The sequence below is a fragment of the Xiphophorus maculatus genome, chromosome 22 (genome assembly GCF_002775205.1).
Source record: "Xiphophorus maculatus strain JP 163 A chromosome 22, X_maculatus-5.0-male, whole genome shotgun sequence".
NCBI lineage: Eukaryota > Metazoa > Chordata > Actinopteri > Cyprinodontiformes > Poeciliidae > Xiphophorus > Xiphophorus maculatus.
In genome coordinates this window covers 28,837,028-28,857,764 of record NC_036464.1, presented here as the reverse complement: position 1 = coordinate 28,857,764, position 20,737 = coordinate 28,837,028, and the positions used below count along the sequence as shown (strand labels likewise).

The following is a 20,737-nucleotide window of genomic DNA, read 5'->3' as shown; positions in this document are numbered from 1 at the left end:
TGCGACTAAAGATAAACACATGGATGAGTTTCTGTAGATCTTGCTGAGACATTAGTCCTTTAATCCTGGAAATGTCCTTCAGGTAATAGAAGGCTGACTTTGTAACTGTCTTTATGTGACTCTGGAGGTTCAGGTCAGAGTTCGTTGGGTTAGTTTAGTTTCTAGCTGTGATACCCGAAGCGACGTGCTGACTCTGAATCGTTCCTTATTACGTCCAAAGATGTTTCTGTTCAGCTGGAGAACACTATGACACATCCACACGTTGATTTGTACTAAGCATCTGTTCAGCATGGCTGTGTATCATCTGCGTAGCTATGGTAACTAATCTTATTTCCTGTTGTGATCTGAGCTAGCAGTACTTTGTAGCTTTTAAATAAAAATGGTTCCAGGACTGAACCTTGGTCTCATGTGGTCTGCTTCCTTGAGGTTGGAGTTTGATGAACTGCAGTTTTCTCTCTGATTGTGTTGGCCATTGCTGAATAATCCATAGTTGTTTTATCTCGATATAAACAGGCACCTGGATAATGCAGACTTGCTGACTTGTTTCATCCTCAGATGGACGTATATTTGTTGCTGTTCAACAGCCTCACAAACCACCGACACCTTATTGTAAACGCGCAAAGTCGTTCACCTGTTAAACTTTCCTGAGCCCCACCTCACCTCCTCATATGTACGGTTTCCAGATGGTGTGTGATTTGTATAAACTCTTTCGTGTTCCTGCACCTTTATGGAACATTTCATTTCCAACCCAATTGCCAAACATGACATTTCTGCCTTTTCTTCCTGGTTTACTCTTCCAGAAAAAAGTTAAATAAAAAAAAGTGGACTAGGTCAATAATACCAGCACTTGTGAAAGTGTACATGCATTGTAGGGTTTATTCTGGAAGCTCTACTGACAGGAAGTGTAGCAGTAGTGTTTGATTATGTGCATAGAGGTGAAACAGCAGCATTGCATGCATCAAGAAGACTCAGCCAGTGAATCAAACTGCCAGAAGTTGGGAGAACAAACAAAGCTCCCCATCTAACGCACAGTTTCTGAGGAACTCAATGACACCTTGTTACCTCGGCTTCTGCTGAACCGTCTTTATCTTTTTAAAGGGGCAATTCCAGCTTTTGTCACCTCGCATGTTGACAACTCTAACACTGTACCTTGGTTTAGAAGAATCAGCTCTGCAGTGATATTAAACTGGAAGACTGAAGCTCCTGTTTCCAGATTGATTTAAACACTTTATGTCTTACTTTTAAAGTTTAAAATAGTGATCTGGATCTTCACCACTAAGGGTTCTTCTGTCATCCAGCTAGTTATAGTTAATAAAGGTCTTCTTCCCCAAATCATTGGTGTAGATCATTCATATGAATGATTATTGCAATGTGTGTACTATATTGTACACATTGTAACATGTAAAGCGTTACTGTATAACGCTGTACTTGTTGGACCGTTGAAATGAACCAAGTTATGTTAAAATCAACAGTTTGTTGGGGGCTTGTCCGGGATTCCTCGCAATTCTGCACGAGCACAAAAAGTTGACAGTTTCCTATTATAGCAAAATAAGACGTAAGGCTGACTTTAAAGGACAGATGTGTGTCAGCGTATTGTTCATCTCTCAGGGAGAATGTAGATTCTTAGCGTAAAAATATATTAAATACATTTCTTATATCAGAATTCCTAAAGAAAAATCAAGATCAGCAGGTCAACGCTCAACAAAAACTGCAGATCAGAAATTGGTCACATTGTTCCATCCAGTGCATCTCTGTGTTTAGAAACTCTTATACCAAATCGATATTTTAGGCCAAAACTGGTTCTTGCGAGATAAAAAAAAAAGTTTGCTTGGAGTCTGATATGGGAAATATCTCCCAAATACAGATTCAGTTAAAACTATGGAATTATTTTGGGCTGAATCAACACAGTAACATTACAAGGAGAACTGACCGGGGGATCACAGGTGTAAAACTCTAGGTCCTCGGGCCGAAACCAGCCCACCATAGTAAAGATTTTGCCTGTGGCCCTTTAGACGTTAGAAGGTCACATAAATACAAGTTCAAGATAACAGTTGTGTTCTTATGTCTCATTTTATCAGTCAAATCAAAACTGTTTTTATTTGTATTCGGCCAGAAGACATAAATATGAAAAGATATTTAATAAAACAAAAGTATTTATTAAAAATTGCAAACTGAATCCAGAGAAAGCTATATTTTAAAACTTTACTAAAAGGTAGTTTTATCTACACATTCTGCCACAATCGTCCCTTTGAGGACTTTCAAGATCTTGATGGGGCAAAACATGAAAATGAGTTTGACACTCCGGCTTTAGATGGTCAAGTCATTTTAAACTTGAAACTTTTATGTCTTATAGATGAAGAAACGGTTTGGTTTGCATCTAGGACTTGATACCTAGTCCTAGATGCAAACCAACTAGGACCTCTAGGCAGAGAAGAAGAAGATTCAGCATCTGAACAGAAGAAAATCTCAGCTGCATATAGCAGGAGGGAGTTTTGGTCCTGATACAACAATTCAATTGGAATAGAGTTTATGGATGACTAGTTCCATCCATCTGTGCTGTTGACCAGTTTCAGACATTTAACGCTAAGTTAGTCTCTTTCATTATCCAGGGTGTGTAAAAGGAGCGGAGGTTCAGGATGGCCTCTTTGAGGCTTTCTTGTTTTCTTGGCTGTAGTCACCAGGGGATGCCGCGGTGGTCCTGGCGAACCAGAGGGGGCGCTGAGGCGCTCCTTAGTACTGGAGAAGGGAGAAGACGTTGTGAGGCTTCAGACGGTCAGCTCCCTTCAGGTCTCTGAGTTCGATGACCACCATGCAGCCCTGGATGTCCACCCGCTGCTTCTTCATTAGCTCACAGGCTGCAAGCAGCGTCCCTGTAATACACATACACATGCTAATGAAATTCAGCTCAACCTTCTGTTGAAATTCTGTCCCTGACTGCTGCCTATGAGGAAAACGACAGATGTGAATAGTTAAATTTTGACTTTATTTATTCACATGAAGCAAATACAATAAATATTGGAACACATGGTTTCTCTTAATAAACATGTTTCTAATATTTCTATTGTCATGAACTTCACACCAAACTTCAGTCAGAACTCCACAAGCCACAAATAAATCTTAAATATTCCACAAATGGTTGAAACAGGGAAAAGTATTAAGAGTACCAATAGAAACTTATTACAAGTGTTCTAATAATACCATTTACAAACTGTCAGATGTGAGAATGAGAAAAGAAGAGCTGAATGGATTCTTACCTCCTGTAGCTAAAAGATCATCAATAATCAGAACCTTCTGGCCTGGAGCCACTGCATCCTCCTGGATCTCTGCCTCCGCCTGGAGGAACAGAGGGAATGTGGTAGGAGGCTCATTAAGCAGGAAAGTTGTTCGTCTGTCTTCTGTCAGCGTCCTGAGTGCAAATAACCTTTGACCTAGTCAGGACCAGAGCTCTGTTCCCGTCTCAACCAGCTGGCCGCCCACTCGGCAGTCTGGTTCCTCTGTGTCAGAGGGAGCTCTGTGCTGCCCACGGCAACCGCGGGCACTGGAAGAAAAACCAGTTCAGGACCAGTTCGCTGACGGGTTCTGGCTCCCATTCAGCCACAGTATTTTAGCTCCCAGCATCTGGTTCCAGGCTTTTCTCCAGATATCAGAACTTGACTTGTTCCTAAGAGTTAACAACAGCAACTCCCAGGGTTGTGAATGTGACAGTGTTCCTCACCGTGCCGTACTCCAGGTCATAGGCCACGCTGACCGTGGCTCCGGGCAGCTTGCCTTTCTTCCTAACCAGGACGAAGCCAACGCCCAGCCTCTGGGCGAGCAGGGGCCCAAATAGGAACCCACGAGCGTCCAAACCTGCACACACACACACACACGGGTGGGCAACAGAACGTCTCACGAAGCCAGGACAAGTCCAGCAGTCCAACCCCCATTAGTTCCAGGTGAAAGAAAAAAAAAACAGTCGAACTGACAAAATGTTGTGTTCTGTGATCAAGGTGAGCAGAGTAGCCAAAAATTATACTCAAGTAAGAGTAGAGCTACTTCAACATATTTTTACGCAAGTAAAAACTGTGCGTATTAATGTATTTTAGGAATAATTTGGTGTTTGAACTATTCAAATAAGCAGTTCTAGGTGTTTTAGTGGGACTTTAACTATTCCTGGTTAGCTGTTGTCTCTGACCTCTGTGCACACCAAGTACAGAGAAACTGACATTGTTATTAGCTTGTATTGCTAACAGAAGTTGCTCAGATCACTGAACACAACAACTCCAAGCAAATCCCTCTGGTCTGCTTCCTCCCTCCCAGAACAATGCTGATCTCTACATGTAACTGAGATTTAATTTTTTTTTTTTTTTAAACTACTGGAGGCTACAAGCTCTACTCAGTCACCACCAGGCTAATTATTAACAGTAGGAGAAGCTGATAATAATGGTTTGTTTCTGCACATAGGTCATTGATATTTACATGTGTGTCACAGTTCCACCAGAGAATAAACATGTTCAGCTTAGCGCTTCAATGTGTGAAATGCAGAGAAACACATTATTATTGGCATGTGTCGCTAATGGTTACCAAGCACAGCAAGTAGCAAAACTGTCCTGCCTGACAACCAGGCTGCTGGATTTTATTTGGCATTGGGAAATTTTAATTTCCAAAATACAGGTTGGGAAAATCATGTGCTACAAGTCCTAACTGTTGGTACTCAGTCACCATGGTAACTGTCTGGAGCTTAATGAGCAGACAACCGTCCAGCTTGTCGGCCCTTTTTGTAAAATCAAAACTGCAAAGGGGCACGTTCACAAACAGACACTGTCTAACGACAGGAACCAGCAGCAACCTGGGAGCGGCAGAAGCACAACCCATGACTCTTATTTACGGAACAGTGTTTGAAAATACAGCTCACTGTGAACCAGCTGACTTCCAGGCTAACCAGCTAGCATCAGGCTGTTTGACTTCCTTGGTTGCTGCACACAACACAGAGTGGCATCACATTTACAAAGCACATGAAAACTGCTGCTAAATGTATCTTATTTTAGCAGCAGAATGATTAACTGCTGTTTCCTCTTCTAAAGGGGAAGTATTATATGTTTTCAAGGCACATAGTGCCATTTTATCGCACAGTCGGGTAGCTACAGTATGTTTACTGTCAGTTGTTAAAAAAATGTTAGATATATCAAATATGACTTATTTTATTTTGTTATTCAACACCTTGAAATGGGGTCTCTACCTCTTTAAGAAACTTCTGTTCTTTCTGAAACTACGCCTTTAGGAAGTCGTCGCAATATGGCTCCTCTGTTAACCCTTTAACAACGGTTTTACCAGCAGTGCACTGAGAAGTAGCTCAATATGATGAGCTCAGCAGGTGCACAGCTCCACCAGGTATTTGCTAATTACTGGTGGCTAGTCTGAAGGAGCCGAGCGATGAAGTCGTGGGGGAGGGCTGCTCTGTGAGGCAGAAAGCTCGGAAACCGCAGCTCCTCTTTGGAGCTTCCCGGTCTCGAAGGCGGAGCTAGGTCCACCCAGGTGTTTTGCACAGCTGAATGGTTGCCGTGGAGGTTAAAGGATTTCCCAAACATGCATAAAAGAATGAAGGCAACAAGAACAACATCTTTGATGAGGGAGTAACATTATAACACGATGTTGATTTTACATGCTACTGCGTCTTTGAAGATCATCTCAGTCTCACTCAGTTATTTTACTGTGAGAAAGTAACAGTGACGACAACCAAAGCGTTTCTTATCCAATTGGAAAGGAAGAAATTCCAGACCTGCAGTAGGAAGTGGAGCGCAGCAGGAGGAAATGGAAATAAAGAACATGAAGATGTTTTCAGACGAGGCAGTCAGGGAGTTGTTAGAGCTCCAGGTCCTGTGCAGGAGGCCCAGCGGACCTGAGGGACACGCTTACCGACGATCAGGTCCACCTGCAGCTGACGGCTCCTCACATGTTCTTCAAACAGGTCAGTGACTGCTGTCAGGGCAGCTGGACTCTTCAGGATGGGACAAATGTCTCTGCAGAATGAACACGGCTCACGTTAACCGGCAGGCATTTTTACCTCAAAAGCTTTGAAATATTGAAAAGAACTGATTCTTCACAGTGCAACCACAAACCTGGATGTGTTTCATTGAGATTCTATATGATCGACCAACACAAAGTTCTGCGCCGCTTCGGAAGCGAAAGAAAAACGATGCATGGTCGTCAAAGCTTTTAACGGCTAGAAATCTGAAAAGTGCATCGTGTTTTTGTAGTTAGCTCCACTTTCTCTGATGGTCCCAGCAAACATGACAGAAGGGCTTTTTGCTTTGTTTTGTCTTATTTTTTCTGGCTGACATGCTCAAATTTGTGTGGCAGAAAACTAACGGTGCCCAGGACCCCAACCTGCCACTCCCATCATTAAACATGGTGGTGGCAGCATCATGGCGGGGGAATGTTTCTCTCTGCTGGTCAGAGTTGCTGTGAAGGGGAGGAGCCAGAAAAATCCTGGAGGAAAACCTGTTGGAGGCTGAGTGGAGCCTGTGGAGGTTCACTTTTCAGATTTTAATCTGATAAAATCTTTGACAACCATGAATCGTTTTCCTACTGCTTTACAGTTTTGGAGGATTCCTTGTGTTATCTTGAGTTGTTTTTGTTGTTGTTGTTAGTACATCAGGTAAGTAAATGTTTAAAACTCTGAACACGTTGCTTCAGTCTGCAGTGGGATCAGTGCTGGAGCACAGACCAGAGGGACATTAATAACTGGACCCTGAAGAGCGCAGTCAGCACCAACAGTTCTGCTGCTGGCCTGGCGCTGACTCACAGAGGGAACTTCAGCCTTCAGCCAAGAGTTGAAGTTGAAGTTCCCAGTTCAGCTAACGGGGGGGGGATTGCTTTAAATCGTGAACAGTTCAGGGAGCTGAGCAGATCCAGCACCCTTCAGAACCAGAGCTGCTGGTCCAGAACCAGTTAAAGGGAATAAATTCAGACTGGACCACCGGGTGGAGGACGTGTTTCACCCTGAATAACAGTCCTACCTGAACAGGATCCCTTTCTTTGGGAAGTCTGGAAAAGCTCGGACGTGTCTCTGGACCAGCTGCAGTTTTCCTTCCGGTCCTGTTGCCATTCTTCCTGACCCGATCAGAGCTGATCACTGACTGGTAATAATCTTTGATCTCTGGTCAGGCAGGTACCGCTCCACATGTGGCACAGTGAGCATGCGCTGGAATCGTCTTCTTTTTCGCTGGGTGCAGTTTAGTCCCCTACCGCCCCCCTCTGGTCAAACGACTCCACTACATTACACAGCAGGTTGAAACTGTTTTATTTGCTGCTTTCTAGTTTAGTTGGTTTAACAAAGTGGCAGCGCACTTTACTGAACATAAGCTAGTCGTTGTGTAAACGTGCCACACTTAGCCATAAAGTCACATTTCCACCAACAGTTATTGGCGGGACGGTATAAAAACAGGATTAAAACATGAATTTATTGTTAATTTACCAAAAATACTAAAACATTAACCAAACAAAGCAGAGAAATAAAAATAAAAACATATATGTTCAATACACTAGAGTATGCATGTGATCACAGATTAGATACAAGCCTCGCGAAATGTTTGAATCATGATTCCAATGACAAATTATTATATTTGGCTAAAATTCTTCAGTGTTGATGATAATAGACTATATTTTTCAGTTTCAAAGCCTTTTTCTGCTGATTGTAATCCTGTCCAAACATTTTATTCGTCCTTGTTTTCCACACAGCTAACGTTGCCATTCCAAAACGGAAATGAATACAAATAAAAGAAATAAATAAACAAACAGAAAGAGAGAGGTGTGAAGTTACACACGCAGTACAGCAGGTGGCGGTATGCGCGTGCACATTGACAGCAGCCAAAGAAGAAGGAGAGCAACTTTTTTGTTTTTGTTTTTTGTTTTCTATTATTATTATTATTAAGGTACCTTAACAAGACGACAAGAGAAGATAGGGTTGTTATTGTTATATTATTTTTTGTTTATTTATTTTTAGCTTTAAAATCTGTGTAATTTATATTTTAGCATTCCGATCCACTCCCTTCCGCCAGCAGATGGCGATTAATGCGCATCTAAACGTTGCTTGCCAACCGCCGTAAAAAAGAGAAGAAGAAGAAGAAGCAGAAAAAGAAGAAGAGGAAGAAGAAGAATAGCAGCGGATGTGTAGAGGATGTGGTGAGTGTGATGGAAGGAAGATGACAGCAGCTGCTGCTCGGTTCTTTCTCAATTTCCGTTCAGCTCTCCGCCCTTCGGTTCGGAGCGGAGCTACCAGAGGAATCCGAACCGGAACTCCAGGTGTGTCCGGGCTACCGTAGACTGAAACCGGCCCAACTGTCCGCGCCTGCTAGTGTGTGTTGAGCTTTAGATGGAGGCGGACATGTCCCCGCTGATATAACAGAGACCAGGAGCAGACGGCTGTCTCTGTCTCACCATGTTGTCTTCCTCTGAAGGGAAGCTGATGCGGAGCGGAGACAGCAGGAAGACGGTGGTGAGTCTCCAGAGCCCACGTGACTCTGATACTTTACTGGCTTTAACCTGCAACAGCTCCGCCTCTGTCCACTGACTCCAGATCTGTGTTGAGGGGAACATCGCCAGCGGGAAGACGACGTGTCTGGATTATTTCCTCAATACGAGCAACATCCAGGTGAAGTCCAGGCTCCAGTCTGTCAAGATTCAGAGCTGGAGGAAGCAGATCCATGTAGAACTCTGTCATTTCCTGTCTGTGCCAGGTCCTGACAGAACCAGTGTCCAAATGGAGGAACGTCCGTGGACACAATCTTCTGGTAAATAAGATCTTTTGACAGTTCGGTTTATTTAAAGCACGACAAAATACCAAACATGGAACCTCTGAAACGTGTCTCTCTACAAAAAAAAAGGATTTATTTTAAATGGGTACTAAATCAGATGTTTTATATTTGAAAGCATACACATTATTCGTAAGTGTATTTCTATTTTTAAATTTTAGGGCAAAATTAATTGTTAACTTTTATAAAGGACATTTTCTACAATGAGCCCAGCTGACGAGCCCTTTCCATAAACATGGAAAATGAAGACCCAGACAAAAATAAATAAATATAAAGCACACATCTGAAGCTAAAAAAAAATAAACCCACTAAATTACTTAGCAGCCATATTGGTGTTGTTCTGTTGCAGATATTCTGTGGTTTATATGAGCCACAGGACAGGGGCAACGAACCACATTTGTCTGTGGAAGCGCAGGTTGTAGACCTCTGTCCTGTCCTGACCCCGCTGCAGGTTCTCGGGTCTGGACTCTGGCCGGGAGGCTCCAAAATGTTAATATCACTTCCAGTCAGAAGGAACATGCTGCATGGTGCCATTAAGAGATAACTTTAAACCTAAATACGCCTCGTGTTCGGATGACTGACGATTCAGCTTCAGGAATTTATTTAGGGGTATCATGTTAGAGGGGTCTTTCTACATGGAGTTTGCGTGTTCTCCCTGTGCAGGCCTGGGTTCTCTTCATGTTCCTCCCACAGCCCAAAAACATGACTGTTAGGTTAATTGGTCTCTCTAAATTCTCCTTAGGTGTGTGTGTGTGTGTGTTTGTTTGTCCTGTTTTTCTCTGTGTTGCCCTGTGATGGACTGGTGACCTGTCCTGGGTGACCCCACCTCTCGCCCGTTGACCGGTGGAGATAGACACCAGCACCCCAATCAACTCCACTAGGGACAAGTGTGTAAGAAAATGGATGAACGTTAAAGGGGTCGTCATAGTTTAGAATTTTTTGTCATTCAAAAATAGAAAACCATGTGTAATTTTCTTTCCTCTTTACATTTATGTGTGCTACCTTCTGTCTGTCTGTCACGTCAAATACCAATGCTAAATAGACTGAACTTTGTTTTTGTAGCAGGAACAACTGTGGAGAACTCTAGAGGGTCTGAAGCTCCTGCAGTGAGTTCTAAGCTTGTCCTCTCTGTCTCTGCAGGCCCTGATGTACCAGGATCCTCAGCGCTGGGGAATCTCTTTGCAGACTTATATTCAGCTCACCATGCTGGATAAACACCTTTCAGCCATGGTAAGCTCGCTGTTAGCTGGGAGCCGCTAGCTAGGAGCTCTTAGGTTGTAGCTGTTAGCTATTAGCTGCTGGCTAGGAACTGCTTGCTTGAAGCAGCTACTTAAGAGCTGTTAACGTGTAGCTGCTGGCAAGGAACTTGGGCTTATAGTTCCAGGTGTTGAGCATGGTGGAAACCTGAGGGACTGTTTCTGGTTTCAGACTGCTCCGGTCACCATGATGGAGAGGTCGATCTTCAGCGCCAAGCACATCTTCGTGGAGAATCTCTATCAGAGGTACCGTTGTGTTTTCACCAGATTCTGGATCTGACCGATGATCAACAAGGCTGCTCTAAAAACTGTGACCTCCTAGTAGATGACAGTGAACTAGTTCCCAGGTATCAGATGCCGTCAGTAGACTGATGGGTCTTTTTTCTTTCTTTCTGTCAGTGGAAAAATGCCAGAGGTGGATTACATTGTCCTGAGCGAGTGGTTCGATTGGATCACCGCAAACGTTTCCCTCCCTGTCGACCTGATTGGTGAGAAGATTGGGTCTGAAAACTGGAACTCTGAGACTGTAAAGTTCTGATGAGCATTCTGCTTTACAATGAGGCTTGTTCTCTGTTCCACCGGCTCCAGTTTACCTGCAGACGTCTCCTCAGACCTGCCATGAGAGGCTGAAGCAGCGATGCAGAGAGGAGGAGATGGTCATTCCACTGGTGAGGACCTGGCTTCACGCCTCTGGTCCAGACAAAATGCTTTACCCTGTACAGCCATCAGCCTCTACTATGTGTGTGTGTATGTGTGTGTATGTCCACCAGGAGCATCTGGAGTTCATCCACCGGCTGCATGAAGACTGGCTCATTAAGGGCAGCTCTGCTCCGGTTCCTGCTCCTGTTCTGGTGAGTACTGCTGCAGGCGGACCTCTGCTGTCCATTCAGCTCCTCCAGCTGAACACTGTGGGCCGACGTCCTAGTTAAATCCTGGCAGGCTGAGGAGTGGTTGTTAGCTGGGTCTGCTCTGTGTTCTCCAGGTGATTCCTGCCGACTATGACCTCCAGAAGATGCTGCACAAGTATGAGGAGCACCGAGAGAAGATTCTAACAGCTACCAACTCTTGATGCACACACACACACACACACACACACACACACACACGCGCGCGCACACATCCCGATGAGTTTGTTACTACAGCTTAAACGCTCTAGATGTTTGGACATTTTTATTTAGGATTTTTTCCAACACTGGATAACTTTGGACCAATAAGCGAAGCTGCTTATTTATACATGAGGACATATATGATGCTTCTCTGATAAAAATGTGAAGATTACAGTGGAATCAATTCATTTTGACAACATTTTATTGCAAGAGCATAAGGTCAGTAAAAAACTGTAAAAATGTCTCGGCTTTAACTCCAGGGACTTACTTTGGGAAGTCATGGTTACGAACTAGAAGTTTATTGAAATTCTGATAAGCTGAAAAAGTGTAATAAAAGGAAGATTTTTATGATATTAATAATTACGGGATTGTTAAGACTGTGGTTTTGCTACTTTTGTTTGGCACTGTATTCATTTTGAAGTTATGCTGCTGTAATAAAATGTGAGTCATTTAAGACTTTCTGCGTGTCTTTACCAGCGGAGCAGACAGTTTGTTTGTTTGTTCTTGTGGATCATCATTAATGTTTATTTGAAAAAAAATATATAAAAAATTCTGTTTTGAGTGGAAAACCTTCAAACACAAATATAACCTCAGCTTGTGTCAAACATTCCCCCTGAAACAGCTTTTTGAATTAAAATGTTTTTAAAATCCTAAATGGAAGTGGTTCGTTTCAAGTTTCTGTTTCCATCAGAACCGAGGAAGCCTTGTGGCTTCTGCCGCGAAATGTTTTCAAGAAAAGAGAATTCCTTAAACCGGAGAAGAATTTGTTTGTGCTGTTAGATTGTAACCAGGTTGCAAGTAGAGCCTCAAAATGCAAAAACATAATAAAAAAATAGAAACAGAAACCAAAGATAAAACTGAGTAAACGACTGAAGATTGCATAAAACCAGACAGTGACTGCATTTTCAATCAGCCATTCTCTCTGTCCTCCCCTCCAGAAGGCAAGTCGCCTGTCTCTCTGTGCATCTCTAAATTTCAGTTTTTTTTGTTTTTGTGGAAATTTACTTTTCCTTTTTTCTTTTCTTTTTACATCATCAACAGACTTGAAGAAACAAAATCATTTCAGCCACACTGAGGCAGAGGGGCCAACAGGCCCAGGTTCGGACTGTTCAGTAAAATCATCCTTTGAACATAGTTTTTTTGTACATAAAATTGGTCCAACATTTAAATTTTTTGATGACATTTGGCTAAGACAAAAACAGCAGAAATGTTTCCGGCTGGGCTCTGGATGTTCACATTAGTTCGTTTTTATTTCTGATCTCTGTGCAGATGATCCTGAAACATTACCCGTATATTTATTTGAACAACAAATCATTATTGCATTTATTAGAATATTTACAGTCTGTTAATATCACAGATTTAGCAAAAAACTAAGTGGCTCCAACATTCTCTTCTTCAAAAAGCTGAGATTGCTCTGATTGGTCGGCTCTGCATCCGGTTGGTTCAAATAGTCATGAAACCAAACTAGGTGGAGAATTTAAAATAAAAAAACAAAAGACTGTTAAATAATTTTAAAGCCCATTAAGGGTCAGGACCCTCTCAGAGGTTGGTCTTGGTTGGTTTTGTCTGTCCTTCTTGCGCCCCTCTGCCTTCCCGTTGTCCTCTCTTCCCGTAGCCTTCTCTTGATCTCCCTGCACAGAGATCTGTCCCATCCGCTCCGCCAGCGCTCTCAGCTGCTGCTCTTCATCAATGGAGCTCAATGAGGAAGACTCCGGTTTGTCAGCCACCACATTCTCTCTGCCTGTAGTGAAAACAATAAAAACCTTCTTATTTCAGCTCCGCTGCAACCAGCAGTGAGGTTAAAGCAGGGGTGGGCAATCCTGGCCGTTGTCCTGCAACTCTTAGATGTCTCCCTGGTCCAACACGCTTGAATCCAACAGCTGAAACACCTCCTAAGTGCAGTCAAGTTCTCCAGAGTCCTGCTAATGACCTCATTATTTGACTCAGGTGTGCTGAAGTAGAGACGCATCTAAAAGTTGCAGGAGACCGGCCCTCGAGGCCTGGAGTTGCCCACCCCTGGGTTAAAGGGTCAGTAGAGGTTGTGGTGACTTCCTGAAGGCGGAGTTTCAGAAAGAGCAGGAGTTTTTAAAGTGACAGAATCACAATTTCTGTCACAAAGTCAAATTTCTTTTAATTCACATTCGATAGATACATGATTTTTATAAATTAAGGTAACATAGCTGTTTGATTATACTATAAAATGGCACTTTGTGACTGGGAAATACATAATACTGTCCCTTTGGCACTCCCACAGGAGGAGGAGCATGGAAAATGTCACGGGCCGACAGCTTGTCCCATCAGATCGTCAGTTCCCAAAACCACACATAAAAAAACAACCTTGTAATAGTGCATGTGAGGTCAGTGTGACCCCTGCTAGATACTGTGGGTAAAAAACTCAGCGTCCAATGAACCCACGTCTGTAAAGACCACGGGAAAACAAGCCGAACTGCTTCCCGTCTCTGGATGGGTTGTTGGGTAAAACAAATCCAATGCTGCTGTAGCGTATGGCAAACTGTGTGTGTGTGTGTGTGGGCGTGTATGTGTGTGTTTCTTACTTGGTGTTTTCTGTGTGTCATCAGAAGTCTCTGAGGTTGGCTGAACTCTTCCCCGCTTCTTGCCTGCCTCTGCTTTACTTCCTGTTCTCAGTGTGATATGAAGAGAAATGGCTTGAGGACCACTAAGGTCATCATCACCATCATCACCATCATCGTCACAGGCTCTGCTTTCATCAGAGTTCCTGAAGCAGCTGGAGTCATTCCGGCCATCATCTCTAGTAGAGACTGATGGAGAAACGTCTCTGTCCTCTTTGGTCAGGTTGGTCTTTGGAAGCACAGAAAGGCTGTCAGGTATACCGCCAGTCATGGCGGGGGTTGCTTTGGGAGGTTGGTCTGGCAGCAGAGGGCGACCCCTGAAGGCAAGGTCTGGGTATTGCCACTGCAGTTCCATGTCTGCCTGGTCTACGCTTGGGCGATGACGCCGAGGCTTCGGCTGAGGAACCGATGGAAGCCTGGACTCAGGCTGCTGGGACACCTGGAAACAAAGGAACAGAACAGAGGTGAGGGTTTTTTTAAAGAAGACGACAAACCCATCCATAAGAAACATTCTCCTCGTCCCGATTCCGGAACCAGCCTCCAGTCCTACCTCTCTCTTATCCGACTCCTTCCTCTTCTCATCGTTGTCTTTCCTTTGCTCCGCCACCGTCTGCTTTTCTGTGGGATCTTCCAACTTCGAAGGCTGCTTACTTCTCTGGAGAACATCCAACCACTCCTGCAGAATCAGTCCAAATATAAGATCAGGTGTGATTAGTCAGACTGCAGTCCAACTGGTTAGGATTACATGGAATAATCTGCTGATGTGGCGGCGGTTTGAGGTGGAAGGCAGGAGAAGCCCCACGGCCATTGTGGGGGGAATGTGTGGAATGTGAACAATGTGGTTGCACCGGCAGGACTTCCTCTCGGACTTCGCCGAGACGAAGACAAGGACGGAAAGCTGAATGCAGCCAAATGGGACGCTGCGCTTCAGAAGCCATTTCGGTGGAGCTTCCCCGTCTCTGTCCAAGTCACTGCAGAATCGGTACAGAGACGCTGGCTCTACGCAGTGGTGACACTTAGGGTGGAGAGCAGGTAATTGAAGAATAGAAAAATGGCATCTTGTGTGGCAAATGGAGTCGCTGGCTGCGTTAGTAATGTGAGATTTATTATTACAGGGCACACAATACGGAGTAGGAAAAAAAAAGACTTTTAGAAGGGCACGTTTTTTTTATCCACAGAAAAAAAAAAGGGCCAGTACTCTAGCACCATCTAGTGTCTATCTGTCCACATTCCTGACTCTAGGTGACACTTCTCTCATCCATCAGGCACAAAATTATGGTCACTGAAATGGCTTAAGCATATCCATATTAGGATGGGTGGTTCTAGATGGGGGCCAAAAGGACCTAGTGTCCCTGTAGAACCGGCCATGGGCCCTTAATCTGAACAGATGAAACTAAATAAATGTCTTAAAATGACATAGAACAGAAACCGTCACTAATTTCTCTCTTGAGCCCATTTTACCTTTCTCTTATTTTTTCTTCAATAATGAATGAGAGTGAAGGTGTTGCTATTATTATTGTTATTGTTATTATTACTGGTCTTTTAACTTCAGTCATACTGAGACAAGGATCCAAGTGGATCTGCTAGATCCCGGCTCTGAAACCTGCAGCTCTAGACTGGATCCCTTCACATGCTCAACATGAGGTATTGACCTGTTGTTACTGGCTCATTCTTTGGTTCTGTGGTCCCGCCCAGCCCCACTCTGGTAAATCTGCTCTAGAACAGCCACTGCATAAAAGAAATTAATATTTGATTTTAGCAGTTAAAAATATTTTTGGTTGTAATTGTTGTGGTCTGAGTTGTAAAAATATGTTTTTGCCTCATGCAGAAGATTCGTTTGTCTTGCTGCAAAGGATCATTTTTCTGTTGCACCACTATTATTGTGAGGTTTGAGTGTGAGTACTTTAACTGAGCCATCTACATGTAATTATTTTATCTGTTCATTTAGAACACAAAAGACTTTATTATTATTGACTGCGGAGTGCGGACATGGGAGGTTTGGATCATCCCCGGTCTCGGTGTGTTCTGGCTGGATTTCTCTGGGTGTCGGCCTGGAAGCAGACACATCCCAGTTCTGACCTGTGGTCCCAGTTGGTGCTCCAGCATCAGATCCAGGAGGCGACAACATTCCAGTCTAGCCAGCAGCAGCTCAAATCCCAGCAGCAGAGCTTGATCTGCATCAGGATCAGAACTTAGGGTGAACTCACTGAAACACACCAGAGAGCAGAACGTTAAACACAGACTACTCACACTGCACAGAGAAAAGCATGGAATTATGGAAAAATATATCGGGAATATATATATATGTTTTTTTTTTTTAAAAAAAAGGTCATTTTACTACAGCTAATTACTACAGAGTTTATTTGCAACAAAAGGCAGCAAAATGAAAATACTTAATTGGTCCAAATGAAGTTGCATCCAGTCCTGCTCAGCTAGAGTTAACGCAGATATGAGTCCAACCAAGTGTGTGTTGCTCAGCGCTACGGAAGCTGAGAGAGACCATCTGTCTAAATCTGTTCTAACGCCATCACCTGAGTTTAACTCAACCTGTTCTACGGCGACTGAGTTTAATGAACAGCAGCATCCTGACATACAGGCATGTCACAATAAGCAAATGAATCAATTAACCATGTGATGAATTAAAACAAGCTCAATAATTTACATTTGCAGGATTTAGAATTTTTCTCTTTTCTCTCTACAAAAACTGGATGAAAAACAGTTTTCAGTCTGATGTATTGGTCTCATCTACTGCTTTTTTAAAGGACAATTTTGTTTACAGACACTTCATAATTCATTTTATTTGTTGTTTCGGTTGCTTTTTTTAAAGATTTATTTTTATAAAATTTTGGATATTTAAAATCTTCTTTGATAATGTGTTCTTGAACTATTGTGCCATTACTTGAAAATGATCTCAAAGCACAATATTGTCCTTCAAGGTATTGTTTACCGCAATACCTTCTGGGACAATTTAGCGTCTTTTGCCTCATGTAATGGATCATTCATTTAGTAACTTTGTTTTCTTGTAATATCTGAGGATTATTTTAGAGATGCCATTAAACAAAAACCTTCCTTCCTTAGCAGATATCAGTACAGCTCTAGAAAAGGATTAAAAGCATCTAAAAATATGATACTACTGAAAATACTAGTCAGAAAACGCCGACTAGAAATCATTTTTTTTCCACCATCGTTTTGGCACCCGCTCTAACGTGGAGCCCCTTTGTGTCGCATGCGGCGCAAACACACTGGTCCATCTGATTGCCGGTCTGATCCGCCACAAGCTGACAAAAACAACTGGAGATTTCTGAAGATAACAAGTTCAAGCTACTACTTCCAGTTTCCTGTTTGGATGAAGACATGAGCAGCGATGCAGCCCTGTAGGTTCTAGCAACAAGCAGCAGACACAAACAGCTGTCTGAAGCACGGCTGCTGTTCAGGATGCACAATAAAAGCCTCGGGAGGAGAACCCAACGCTGAGCTGCTGGAGTTCAGGCAGCAGAGAGCGAGTGTTGAGGAAGAAGAGCAGGAGGAAACAAGATGGCTACGAGGATGCCTTGCACCCGCAGCCTTTCTAGCGGGTGTGTGTTGTGTGTGTGTCGTCACCTCTGGGGGGCGTCGCTGCTGGGCCGGTAGCCCATATAGGCCAGAACAGCCTGGATGGTGGAGCCGCTGAGAACCGGCAGCAGGCAGTAAACGAAGGCACCCGTAAACGTCTGGAACAAACAAAAAACAGTTCAGAGCTTCTGGGACGCGATGTAGAGTGCTGTGCCCAAGTTTTCACTCCCCATCACAAGACTGTTCAACCCACAAACTTTTGTTTTTGAATATTTCATTAGATTTTTTATTAATCCCAGAGGGAAATTCACATTTTGCCATTTTTTTCTACAAATAAAACTGAAAAGTGTAGCATGCAAATTTGTATTCTGTCCAGAATAGGTTCTCTAAATTTTACTTTTTTTCTTTTTTCTTAAAATCTTCCCACAGATTCTCAGTTATGTTTAGGTCTTGACTTTGACTAGGCCATTCTAACAAATGGATATGCTCTGATGTAAGCCGCTGTGGCTGTATGTTTAGAGCTGCTGTCCTGATGGAAGATGAGGCTCTGCCCCAGTTTTCACCAAATATAACCCTTTTCATGTTGGTCACTCGTTTCCATTTTAGTTTGATCTGAGCAGGTCCCCAACATGATCCAGAGCAACAGCTGGTCCATATTCAGATGATGGGTTTAACTCTGGGAGATGTTCAGAGTTTGGAAAGTTGCTATAGAAGACATCCTGCTTTAAATGTCTCCAGAACCTTCTCCCTGCGTGGCTCCACTTTGCTCTCAATGTACAGATACTTTAAGAGGCAGTATTATGTGTCTTCCAGACACATAATGCAATCAATCAAATGTGACTGTGAAATTGAGCCTCTCTCTCTTTAAAGACGCCTTGCTCTTTCTGAAACTCTGTCTTCAGAAGGTCATCGCAACAGTGCTCCTCTGTTAGGAGCAGATGTGCAGTTCCATCAGGTGTTTGCTGGTTGCTGCTGGCTAGTCTGAAGGAGCCGAGAGGGAGAGTGGCGGAGGAGGGCTGCTCTGTGAGGCAGAAGCATGGAAGCTTGGAAACTGCAGCTCCAAGGAGGAGCTGCACCTTGGAGGCGGGGCTAGTTCCACCCAGGTGCTTTCCACAATGGAATGGTTGCCATAGAGATTAAAAGAGTCCTCAAACATGCAGGAAAGAATCAAGACAAGACTCCAGGTATGTATTGGATGAGGGAATAACATTATAACATGATGTAATGCTCAAAAAGTCAATTTTACATGATACTGCCCCTTTAAAATAAACTTGGTAGCAAATAAGAATGATATGTATGTATATTAGTTTTACAAAAATAGAAGACAAGATGTAATCGACATGTCTGTTACTGACTGGATGAATTCTGAAGGCGTCTGGTTTTATTAAATTTTACTTGGAGGTATCTGAGTAAAGGGGGCTGAGTTCATATTTTCAATCAGTGAGATGACCTCGCTTCAACAGTTCCTCAACCTTCTTCTGAATTATTCATTTTAAAAAGTAATAATAATAATAATAACAATCTCACAGAAGCCTTCAGGACCGTCCATGCTGGACTGTCGCAGGTGAGAGCGCACCTTCAGAGACCGGATCTCCTTCTTCCAGGGCTGCAGGAACATGTTGACGCAGAGGCTCTCCAGCATCTCGGTGGCTTTAACGAAGGCTGCCAGGTGCTTCCTGCCGTCGGTGCCGACAACAAACCTCTCCGTCACCGCCCGGCAGAACGGGAACAGCGTGAAAGTGTCTCTCGGCTCCGACGTCCTCAGCAGGAACTGGGCCGCCCTCTTCAGGAGCCCGGGGTCCCGACACGGTCCAACCTCGGCTCCGGGCCGGAGGAAGCAGCTCCGGTAGTCTTCAAAGAGGTCCCGGCGGGACAACGAGCCCTCCTGCTCTTCGTCCTTCATGACCGACAGGCGGCTGGAGAGAGAGAGAGACGGAGAGAGAGAGAGAGAGAGAGAGAGAGAGAGAGAGAGAGAGAGAGAGAGAGAGACAGGCTGCTGAGGAGGAAGTGGAGCTGCCTCAACAGAAGAGGAAGCGAAAGTCAGCGCATGTGTTTTCTCCTGCTGTCAAAGTGATAGAACAGAACAGAATATACTTTATTGCAGCTTCACGCGATGACCAAACACACCAATAAGCCATATTCACAGCGCGAGAGCCCCGCTCTTGTTTCAATAGCCTGATTGTGGGCAGCAGGTGGTGTCCCACAATAACTGGTCAAACATGTTTTTTTTCTTCACGGTTACTAAATGACTTTTGTCATCGGGAAATACCCGTGTGATTATTATTATTTTTTGTCTTTTACACGATCAAAAACAAATATACCGTACTGTTTCCTTCTGTCCCTTTTCTCTGTTCTACAGTTCATCAAATGCCATGTGGTCACCAGAGTTACATTTAAAAACTGTGAAGACTTTGACATTAAGTTCCGGTGTGTTCTTACCTTCTGATAACAGCTGTCAGCATGTGGCACCGTGTTACGCCCTGCTTACGTCACAACCAGCAATGAAGTGATCTAAAATGTCATAGCCAATTAATTAAGGGTTACAGAAGCAACAGTGCCCCCCTGCGGTCATAATATCCCAAATTTGGAAAAGAATCATTGAACTTTTCGCTACCTGTAGAGCAGAAGATGCGAGAGGGCTTCATCCAGACGAATGACGACAAATAAAATCGTTTCTTTCTAAAAAAAAATAATTTTATTTGGTTATTTCTCATTTTCAACCTGTTGTTGAGTGTATTCACCCAGTGACGTCACTTACTGATGTTTGCGGTGGCGATCAGCTTTTGATGGCCTGCGGAGCGCCAAACTATTTTTTCATTCTTAATAATTGGGAAACGATGTTGTGCAGCACCGAGTATGTGCAGCACCCTATGAGGTGCACATTTGAACAAATGAAAGAATCTGGACGTATTTTGACCATCTCTGTATTGAAATCTGTCACACTTTAGACTAATCAGACATGAACACGTCATAGACATTTTTTAAGACATAGTCACAGATTTATAAAATGTTTACTGTCTCAAAAAACACAAACAAATAAGACTATTATTAATGCTTTTCTAAAATGTATTTATTTATTACATTGCCATACTTTAGATTGAGACAAGTATGAACAGTATGAATATATTAACATGATGAATCAGAACTGGGACAAATTCTTGAAAACAAAACAGTCTGCGTGGAATTAATCTATGCGCTTCAATGATGAAATAAAAAAAATTAAATAACCTTAAATTTGTAAGGCTTTTAAAAAATTCATTCATTTATTGAATGGATCAGTACATATGCATTTAACTATTTTATCAAATTGAACAGATTTTTAAAAAATGAAAACTAAAACATTTCTTGAACACATTTAGTCAAAGATATTCCACATTGTGTCCAATTTCTGTCATTCTAAAGTCCTGTCAGGAATTTTTATTTAGAAATTTCTGACAGGA

At 43.1% G+C, this 20,737-nt stretch overlaps 3 protein-coding genes across 9 annotated transcripts; 1 reads left to right on the top strand and 2 right to left on the bottom strand.

The window, feature by feature from the left end:
- Positions 1 to 858: 858 nt before the first annotated feature.
- aprt (adenine phosphoribosyltransferase) lies at positions 859 to 7,193 on the bottom strand. Its single transcript, XM_005812085.2, has 5 exons — positions 6,999 to 7,193; positions 5,896 to 5,999; positions 3,716 to 3,849; positions 3,255 to 3,333; positions 859 to 2,870 (listed from the first exon to the last, which is right to left on the bottom strand). The coding sequence occupies exons 1-5, from the start codon at positions 7,085 to 7,087 to the stop codon at positions 2,731 to 2,733; spliced, it is 546 nt and encodes a 181-aa protein (XP_005812142.1). The 5' UTR covers positions 7,088 to 7,193; the 3' UTR covers positions 859 to 2,730.
- An 886-nt stretch (positions 7,194 to 8,079) lies between these two features.
- On the top strand, positions 8,080 to 11,809 carry tk2 (thymidine kinase 2, mitochondrial). 3 transcript variants are annotated; one of them, XM_005812086.3, is made up of 10 exons: positions 8,080 to 8,283; positions 8,439 to 8,476; positions 8,558 to 8,632; positions 8,718 to 8,771; positions 9,933 to 10,022; positions 10,221 to 10,294; positions 10,448 to 10,536; positions 10,637 to 10,716; positions 10,819 to 10,899; positions 11,031 to 11,809. In XM_005812086.3, exons 1-10 carry the CDS (start codon positions 8,148 to 8,150, stop codon positions 11,115 to 11,117), a joined length of 804 nt encoding a protein of 267 aa, XP_005812143.1. In that variant the 5' UTR covers positions 8,080 to 8,147; the 3' UTR covers positions 11,118 to 11,809. The 3 variants fall into 3 exon arrangements, with proteins under 3 accessions (XP_005812143.1, XP_023182887.1, XP_023182886.1); XM_023327119.1 differs by having other exon boundaries at positions 8,083 to 8,335; XM_023327118.1 differs by having other exon boundaries at positions 8,086 to 8,163.
- Positions 11,810 to 12,379: 570 nt separating this feature from the next.
- LOC111606508 (spermatogenesis-associated protein 2-like protein) lies at positions 12,380 to 19,796 on the bottom strand. 5 transcript variants are annotated; one of them, XM_023327115.1, is made up of 7 exons: positions 19,737 to 19,796; positions 18,874 to 19,310; positions 17,346 to 17,455; positions 15,825 to 15,951; positions 14,296 to 14,421; positions 13,710 to 14,184; positions 12,380 to 12,895 (listed from the first exon to the last, which is right to left on the bottom strand). In XM_023327115.1, the coding sequence occupies exons 2-7, from the start codon at positions 19,198 to 19,200 to the stop codon at positions 12,666 to 12,668; spliced, it is 1,395 nt and encodes a 464-aa protein (XP_023182883.1). In that variant the 5' UTR covers positions 19,201 to 19,310; positions 19,737 to 19,796; the 3' UTR covers positions 12,380 to 12,665. The 5 variants fall into 5 exon arrangements, with proteins under 5 accessions (XP_023182883.1, XP_023182882.1, XP_023182881.1 ...); XM_023327114.1 differs by having other exon boundaries at positions 18,874 to 19,213; positions 19,737 to 19,773; XM_023327113.1 differs by lacking the exon at positions 19,737 to 19,796 and adding an exon at positions 19,624 to 19,724 and having other exon boundaries at positions 18,874 to 19,213.
- Between the last annotated feature and the right edge of the window lie 941 nt (positions 19,797 to 20,737).